The sequence below is a fragment of the Trachurus japonicus genome, chromosome 17, assembly GCF_045865225.1.
Source record: "Trachurus japonicus isolate A0001 chromosome 17, Traja_1.0".
Classification (NCBI taxonomy): Eukaryota; Metazoa; Chordata; class Actinopteri; order Carangiformes; family Carangidae; genus Trachurus; species Trachurus japonicus.
The window spans coordinates 6,302,568-6,311,717 of record NC_140923.1 but is presented as its reverse complement, the minus strand read 5'-3'; the positions used below and the strand labels follow the sequence as shown (position 1 = coordinate 6,311,717).

The window sequence follows — 9,150 nt, the reverse complement described above, 5'->3', positions numbered from 1 at the left end:
GTGAAAACGTATCTTAAAGTGATAGTTGGGATGCAGACTACAGGGGTGCAAACTTGTCTTTCGGCGAAAATCGCGGCGAGGCGAGGCAATGCCCCTGTCTCTTTAAGGCGCGTGCACCTTATCTGGATGAAAACAAGTGGTGGCAGCGCTGCTCTTCTGTCCAGCAATATACACCTGAAGCTTCACTTTTCATACAAACTAACGCGACTTATATGTTGCACGTGCTACATCAAAACATGCCTGTGCTAAGAATGAATCTGCCCTGTAGCATGGGTGCTATGGGTAAACAAGAAGAAGAATCGCGACCAATTAGCGATTAGCGCGTTTAGCATTTATTAGGCTGCAGCGTGACCTGTGCAGCAGCAGGAGGAAGAGGAGGAGGAGGAGGAGGTTGACTGACTGTGGCAGGACACCTCTGCCTCTGTTTCACTTTATGTTGCTGGTAAATAATGTGGTTGTAGTAGTAGGCTAAAGTTAAATTATTTAGTATGCACTAATTAAAGGGGCAGAGCTTTAAGAGACCTTTTAGCTTTTATATTTTATAAGATATAATTTTTGTAAGAACCACAATTAATAAATATAGGTTATACAGTCCCTCCAGGATTTCGCGGGCTTTTTTTGTGATTGTTGCGGCCTAAAATGCCTGAATTTGCGGCCACATTTTGAAAAAATTGCGGTGAATGTTGCGATGTTTTAAGCGCTTTTGTTGCGATTAAATTGCGGGGGACAGCGAAAGTTGCAAAAAAAAGTTGCAGTTTTGTTCTGAATAATTAAAAATCAAAGGAAAATTGAAAATTTTGAAATGTCACAAATTAATGTGATGTCATGTTATACCAGCAATTTTCCACTTGTTAAGAAAGGCACAGGAAAATTATATAGAGTTGAAAGTTGTTTTACTTTTAATTAAAATGTCTGTTTAAAAATCGTGGTAAAAAAACTGTTTTATTAAAACAGTCCAGTCTTTGAATAAAAAGGGGAGGGTGGCTACTCAAGTCCAGGGCCAGGGCCTTAGGATGGGGGGAGGGGCACCTGGCCGCCGGCTGCTCCGCTCCGGCCCTGCAGTGGCGCACTCACTGGATTCCCCCTCGGCGAGTGCTGCGGGGTTGACACAGCCTCGGGTGGTCAACCAGGACAACTCACACACTCAACACGTTCAACTCAGCTTGTGTTCCTTTACTTATCACTTTGTGCACGTTGTATCAAGTTTCTTGCCGTCAGCCCAGAGCGATAGATATAACGTTATATCTATCGCTCTGCATCAGCCCAGCCACGCTGTTCCTCCGTGGACTCACTTTCAACCATCGCTCCGTCCAGACTCACACTCTCTGCGGTGTAACTCGCGGAAAGCACCGACAATTGGTCCAATTTGCGGAAAAGTTGCGGTGATTGTACAAAATTGCAAGATCGCAAAAAATTGCGGGGATTGGCTGAATTTGCGTTAATTGTTGCGATCGCAACATCGCGAATTCCTGGAGGGACTGGTTATATATTTCAGTGAATATCTAATTGTTCTTAGCATTTGTTAGATAACTTTCTTTGCCCAATAAATTAAAACATGTTGGAACTATCGATGTCTCCTCTCTTGCAGCCAGAATCTTACTTTTAACCTCAGACTGTCACAATGATGTATCAGATGTCAGACTGCCTCATTCTTTCAGTTTTAACCTGAATATACAAGACACGATTGATTTTCCCAACGACCAAAGTATAAGAAACCGAACTGAAAACCATGACCACAAAACCGTGAACCGAACTGTTTGCTTGAACATCTTTTAAATACATATTGCCGCTTAATATGTTTTATGTAACCTATGGCATTTTTAAGCTTCATGTGTGTTATTGGACAGAAAGAGCAGCGCTGCCTCGGAGCATAGCCTACGTAGCCTACAGAAAACACATTTACATCAATAAATAAATGTTTCCCCCTTCACATGTTTCAAAACCAAACACAGAGAGACAGATTGTGCAGGTTTAACAGGAGCAAAAGCTATGCTAACCTGAGTAAATCTGGACCCTAGTCTCATGCTAAAATTGACTGTAAATTCACCTTTAAAGTTGTTTTGTTTTGTTTGGGGGTCGGTATCTTCTCACCTTTTTTACCCCTGATGAGTTTGCACCCCTGAGACTAGAATGTTTATTTGTCATGGCACATAAAAATACAACATAACTCAGTTTTGCAGCTTGAATTATATTCAACAAGATTTGGACCTGCAGTCCCTCGCTTTGTACTGGAGCAAAAACTCCCCCTTTAAGTCTTGAAATGTTCTTGAAATTCCTTTTTCTTGAAAGTCAGACTTTGACTAAAATATGAATATTTTTGTCTTTTTCTATTCCTTTCCAGGGAAAACCAAAAGACTCTCAGCACTTGGAGTAAACTGCTATCCCTGCAGACCCTTGACTTCATCTCCCTCCAGGGATGCTGGGTGGTTTTTTTAGTGGGGGTCCTGCTGTCTACACCCCACTTCCCGTGTCCCTGTCTCTCTCCCATGTTTGTCTGTTTATGTTCAATATGTTTTAAGGTTTTTACTTGCTTCATGATGGTTTGATGGTTCATGTTCTGAAAAGATGTAATTAAAATCACAAACTGCATCAAGTTGTCACGCCCCATATGTCCTGTTCCCAGTTCGGAGGGGAAAATATCCGAATACATACACAATTACACATATGTATAGACATGTCTCTGGTGCCCAGTGTTAGGACTCTGCTATAATTTCTGTTGCAGGAGTAGGTTTCTCAACATTGTTCTAATAGTTTTAGATCCTAATGGGACCAGTTTTCTAATGGTTTTCGCTCCTAATGGAACCAGTAGCTTTCTAATGGTATTACATTCTAATGGGACCAGTAGGTTTCTAATGGTTTTATATCCTAATGGTTCCTAATGGTTTATTTCCTAATGGTTTTATATCCTAATGGTTCCTAATGGTTTTATATCCTAATGGTTCCTAATGGTTTTCCTAATGGTTCCTAATGGAGGTTCCAATTCCCATTAAACCATTAGGAACCTAATGGTTCCTAATGGTTTTTTCTAATGGTATTCTACTGGATTTTTCAGCAGGGCTTGGGTTAGATACTTTGAATATTTAGCTCCTTACCATGTCTATACCCAGATCCATGAAGAACCATCTTCAGAGGAGAAGAACCGGACATCCTGAAGCAGATGGTGTGAGGCCTGGTCCTAACATCATGGAGTCAGTCTGGGTATCAAGCAAATTCAGGTAGGCTCCCCAAGATGCTGGAACAACTTAGCTGAGGTACGTGGAACAATGTAGCTGCACTTAGGAGAACAGGTGTTATTGTAAAGAGTAGGGTCACAGCAAACACTGATCTGATTTAGTTTCTCTGATCAATTTTTAAATGACTCCCACTTACTGTAACATGCTGAGCTTAAAAGTCAGTGCTTCATATGAGTTTTAGTGTATATGCAGACATTTACCTTTGAAAGTTTCCGTAGTTTCAGGGCCCCAGTTTTCACACCAACTCCACCTTGCAGTTTTGGGTGCCACATGATCGTTTCAACATTTAAAATGTTAAGGACAGTAGACATGTAAACAAGAGGATTGTAACTAGTCCAACAAAGCAATAACTTATTTGAACACATATAATTAACATTAACAGTCAATTAAAAAATATATGGAGAAAAATGGCAGGAGGACAATTCATTCATATGCGAAATGAAAATATAGTGTAAGTCAGCAATATGTGTCTAAGTAGCTCTCGGTTTGGTGTATGTAGACGATATATATTTTTTACTTTTAGTGACAGAAGAAAAGTTAATTGATCACATTAAACTTAATTGTTTGAGTTATGGAAACCAAACAATCATAATCCTAAGGATAATATTTCTCTGATCGTCTTTCATCTTCAAACAAACTGACTTTCTGTTGTACAAGTTGTTAAGTTACAGCACAGCTCTCAATCAGCAAGAACGTCCAACAGAAAGAGTTTGAATTTTGACCAGATGATGGCGCCAGATGAAAAATAATGATCTCAGTGTTTCTGGTCTGTAGGCAGTTGGGGCAGATCTCACCATTTTATTCAGTTTTAGATCCAGGAAAGAAAGAAGAGGAAAACATTTGATCTGTTCTCAAGAAAAATCTCCTTTATTTGATTATTTCATAAACAGATTCACTTCATCTACATAATCAATTTAACCTGAATCTAGATACTGAAAAGAAAATGATTATATCCTCCTTGATTATTATCATGATATTTACACTTTTATTAAAGCTCATAGACCTTATCAGTGAGTGGATTTGAACAACAACAACAACATTTGATCTGACAAACAAATCAATGTAAATGCGATTATAGATTTCTTAGTTTCCACAGTGAGAACAAACCTCAATTCTCTGTTAAGGCCCAAACAACAACACACAAGCACACAAGCACATCAACACAAATATCCAACAAATATTTAGAGCTCAGAGAAGTTTCTATTTTCATGTGGACAAATGTGAGTTTAGGTAAAGAAACATCATCATGAGCAGTGATCTCCTCCACGGCTCCAGCTCCACCTCAACAAACTCAAACATCAACACAACAAGAAATGACAAGAGGTCAAAGTCCCGCCCACAATGTTTGATTGACAGGTGATCTCTGTGCAATGCAGAGACACAACAGCAATGAGCTTTTAGCATCAAACATGCAGACTAAAGAAAGTGATGAAGTAAAACACAGATTTTAACCAACTGCACCTTCAATGATCTTTTGTCTATTTGAGTTTACACAACTCTGCAGTAGCTCCATAACAGTAAAGCCGAACTCCAGCATGTAGAGGCTGAGTAAATGTGGACTGGACTCTGTGGAGGAGAGTCATGGTTTTAGAGACGCTGTAGAAGGACAGAATACCTGCACTGTGATCCAGGTACACTCCTACTCTGGAGGACTGAGGACCTGAGACTGGTGTCTGGATGTTTTTGAACCAAAATGTGAAAGTTTTGTTGTAATAATCTAAAGCCCAAGATTTGTCATTACGTCCAAACAAACTGTTATCCCCCGCTCTGCTGATATTCTTGTATGCGACTGCTAAATAAACTCTTTCTCCTCTCCTCTCCACCTCCCAGTAACAACGTCCAGTCAGACTCTGTCTACTCAGGACCTGACACCAGTCAGTGAATCTGTCTGGGTGATCAGAGTAAGACTGATCTTTACTCATCGCTGTTACTTTTCTGTTTCCCTCAGATAATAACAGACGTTTGTTTGCTGTGTTTGGATCCAGTGTGATTTCCTGTGAATATCTTAAGAAGTCAGCTCTGGTCCTGGGCTCTGGTGGTGACAGTAAAACATCCACTTGAGTCTCTGTCAGTGAGATGTTTGTCCATGTGTCTCTCAGAAGGTCCTGTAGTTTATCTCTGAGCTCTGACACAGCTGCTGTCACATCCTCAAAGTGTCTGAGAGGACGGATATTGATGCTGGATGAGTGTGTAGATGGACTGAGTGCTGACAGTGAGGGGTAGTTGTGTAGAAACTGGGTGTGATCCTCTGTGTGTGACAGCAGCTTCAGCTCAGCGTCTTTCCTCTTCAGCTCAGTGATCTCCTGCTCCAGCTTTTTCTGAAGCTCTTTGACTCCACTCACTTGAGTTTCCTGCTGGGATCTGATCTGCTGCTTCAGCTCAGAGCTTCTTTTCTTCATGAGACGGATCAGCTGAGTGAAGATCTTCTCACTGTCCTCCACTGCTTTATCAGCAGAGCCATTGATGGTCTCCACCTCTTGTTGAAGCACCTTCACATCTTTCTCTGTGTCCTGGATTCTCTGCTGGATTTTTTGTCGACTCAGCTCCAGCTCTCTCTGCCTCTCAGTCCTTTCTGCTGCAGCTGAGGCTGTGTCGTGGCCTGTATGTTCATCCAGAAGGCAGAGGTTACAGATACACTTCTGATCAGTGCGGCAGAACATCTTCATTATCTCACCATGACAAGAGCAGATGTTCTCCTGGAGCTTCTTGGAGGGCTCCACCAGCTTGTGTTTCTTTAACTGAGCTACATCATAATGTAGCTGCAGGTGTTTCTCACAATAAGAGACCAAACATTGCAGACAGGACTTGACAGCTTTGAGTTTTCTCCCAGTGCAGACATCACAGGCCACATCTTCAGGTCCAGCATAGCAGTGATCAGCAGGAGCAGCTTGGAGTTCAGTCTTCTTCAGCTCCTCCACTAAAGCTGCTAACATGGTGTTTTTCACCAGGTCAGGTCTTGGTTTGAACTTCTTCCTACACTGAGGGCATCTGTATTTTTTCTTTAGATCCTCTCCATCCCAGTGGGTTTTAATACAGTTGAAGCAGTAGTTGTGTCCACAGGGAATCGTCACTGGATCCTTCAGTAGATCCAGACAGATGGAACAGCAGAATATCTCTTGATCCAGCTGATTTCCTTGCTGCGCCATTTCAACTCCCAACAGTTTCACGTTCTCTGAACAGAAACAGTCTCTGTCTCTGAAGACAAACTGATCCCTGCTGCTTCACCTGCTGCAGTGAGTCAGACTCATAATCTCCTGCAGTTCACTTGTCTCCACCCTTCCTCATAATTATAGACCTGTGAAGGGAGGGAATGAGTAAATATGACGACAGGGTGGAGTTTGATGAATCTTGAAGAAAGGTAAGGTTTATCAGGTTTTACTGCATGTTTGTGAACAACTGTATGTGCTAGACAGGGTATGTGCATGCAGCAACATGCAGTAAGAATCATGGCCCACTTAAAGAAAGATAAACCCGTAGCACAGAGTACAACATAGTACAGACATCTAAAATGAATCTACTAAATGTAAAATTATAGTCAGTTTAAAGAATAAAACATTTCCCTGCTGAACTTCCGTGGACAGCACATGTTTAAATATAATTGTGTGGTTTGGAACACCCTCATATGGCCATTACAGGATATTGTTTCTGGCCATGGAAGTTGTTGATTGCTTTATGTGTTTGTTTGTTGTACCATATGTGTATATTTGAAACCGTTATTGGTGAGGAGGTCCACATGACTTTTCTTTCTGTTATATACTAATATACTACTTGTTTGTGTGCCACAGAAGACCACATCATTTACACTGTACTTCTTATGGATCCTTTAAAGCATCTTTGAAAAACGTTAATTTTGTGTTGATTTTGGAGCCCCGGTGGACGAAAGCGTTAGTGTTTTAATGGAATGGAGACTGCGTTTCCCATGAGCTTGTCATAAAGATGCTTATCTGGCTCGTGCGTGCTGTCTCCAGCTGCCGTAAATCTTTTTTTCCGGTGGACCGACCCAACCACTGTCACCCAAAGGTAAAGAGTTATACTATTAAGAAATAGCTTATCTTCCTATGATGGCCTCATTTGCTGTTGTACTGTAGGTCACAGAGAGACATCAGTAGAAACAAGAGACTTTTGCATATCCAAAAGTTCTTTGTAGTTCTTAATATGTAATACGTTTTACACAAGGCCGTAGCTACCATTGAGGACACCGAGGTCATGACCTCGGTATTTTTTTCGGCCTAATGAATGAAAAAAAAAAAAAAAAAAGTAAAGTATTAGGGAGGACAGATGGAAGGTGACTGAGTGACTCCTCTCTTGTCCAAACAATTCCGGTAGGCCTATAATGCTCTTGTTTATTGACGCCCTCACGTAGGCTGGTGTTTGTTTACTGGTCGCGGGAAAAAAGGCGATTCATTTGGAAAAAGCGAGTGATACAGCGCGTCGCGGAGCCTGCGTGCATGGAGGAGAAGGCTACTGAGTGAGTCGGTTGGCTCTAGATAAACTGCTCTTTCCAACCAGTTGTTACACTGTAAAGGTTTCGTACAGTACATACGTGCACTTGAAGCGCTGTATTATTTCGGGACGGAACCTCATGTATGCGGAGAAAACAGCTGTTTAATAGCGTCAATTCAGCGCCATTTACTGTCTGTGTCCTGCACTATGCACTAGTTGAGAGCTAAGTGGGGGAGAGCAGAGACCTCTTTCCTGCAGATACTATACTGAGGGGGCATCTGCACTGTCCATTCTTCCATCAACTTTATGTGAAAAGCACAGTGACACGATACATTTTATGTTTACAGACAGGGGCGTCACTAAGTTTTAAGGACAGGGGGGGCTTAGCCCCCAGGAGATGCACAAGATGTGAGCATATGTGGTGCACGAGCACAAATATTTCACAAACAAAGACTGTGAAATTTTTTCTAAAAAATTTTGGACAGATTTAACAAAGAGCATACGGTGTAAAGTTTAGGCAACCATTAGTTTTATTTCAGTCTTTTTTATTTATTTAAAGAAAGCTAAGACCTGTGAGATTACTACAGACATGTCTGGAGTAGGATACAGTAGAAAATGTACATTTTTCATCTCTGCCTAGTAAGAATACTAACAAAAATCACATTAGAGTAAAATCTACCTTTGAATCATGGGATATCAGGCAAATTAATAAGTAATGTGTAGGCTAACTGTGTAAAAGTAGATGCTAAAAAAAATGAACCTGAGCAATTTTGCAGCTGTTTTATTATCAGAGATACGTATGTCCAGGTGGAATTTGACCTTTGGAAAACTAATTAGGCTATATTTCACTAATAGCCGGTGTCATAATATTCACTCCATCCAAATACAACTGTTTTTGGCTCATTTTGATTTCACCTAGACCTCTTCATATGTTCCCATTCAAAGAAGACCATACAACCGAAATGAAGTTTGACACCAATATTTTACTCATAAAAAATATGCATAGAAATGTGAAATACTACACAAACCAACAACCAAAATTTGCTGCAACAAGGAGCAGTCAGATGTATGTTTGTGGTAACTATAAGGAAAAGCAAACAAACTTCCTGGGCCTGTTTCAAAGTGAGGAACACAGCTGACGCTCCAGAAGGAAGTCACCCAAAGATAGTAGGCTATAGCTATGGTAAAAAAAAGAGTGCACACTTCACCCTAGAAACCTGTTCATCTTTATGTTAACAACCAGGACCATCACATTGCATTTCAGACTCTTTTTTTTTTTCGAGCTGGAATTAAACTTTATAATATAATATTTTTGCTACTCTGTGGCTGCTACGAATGTGAGGAGCTAGTCTACTGTTTGTAATGGATGGTGTGTTCTCATCAGAATTCAGTGAAGTTGGGTCTTCTCTGGATGATCACTAGTGATGATAATATCATAAAAATGGCATTAATCTAATATGATGTGTGTAGTTTT

The 9,150-nt window shown here is 40.8% G+C and overlaps 1 protein-coding gene across 1 annotated transcript; it reads right to left on the bottom strand.

Annotated features, from left to right (window-relative positions):
• Positions 1-4,711: 4,711 nt before the first annotated feature.
• Positions 4,712-6,382, bottom strand: LOC146969882 (E3 ubiquitin-protein ligase TRIM11-like). The gene is made up of 2 exons (XM_085805424.1): positions 6,165-6,382; positions 4,712-5,801 (listed from the first exon to the last, which is right to left on the bottom strand). Exons 1-2 carry the CDS (start codon positions 6,377-6,379, stop codon positions 4,712-4,714), a joined length of 1,305 nt encoding a protein of 434 aa, XP_085661550.1. The 5' UTR covers positions 6,380-6,382.
• Between the last annotated feature and the right edge of the window lie 2,768 nt (positions 6,383-9,150).

What these genes read in the sequence shown, in the direction of transcription:
- LOC146969882 (XM_085805424.1), bottom strand. Translation starts at nt 6,379, where the DNA reads ATGGCGCAGCAAGGAAATCAGCTGGATCAAGAGATATTCTGCTGTTCC. An exon ending in GACCTGGTGAAAAACACCAT is followed by an intron (nt 5,802 to 6,164) that starts GTTAGCAGCTTT and finishes TGCAGCAGAAAG; the next exon opens with GACTGAGAGGCAGAGAGAGC.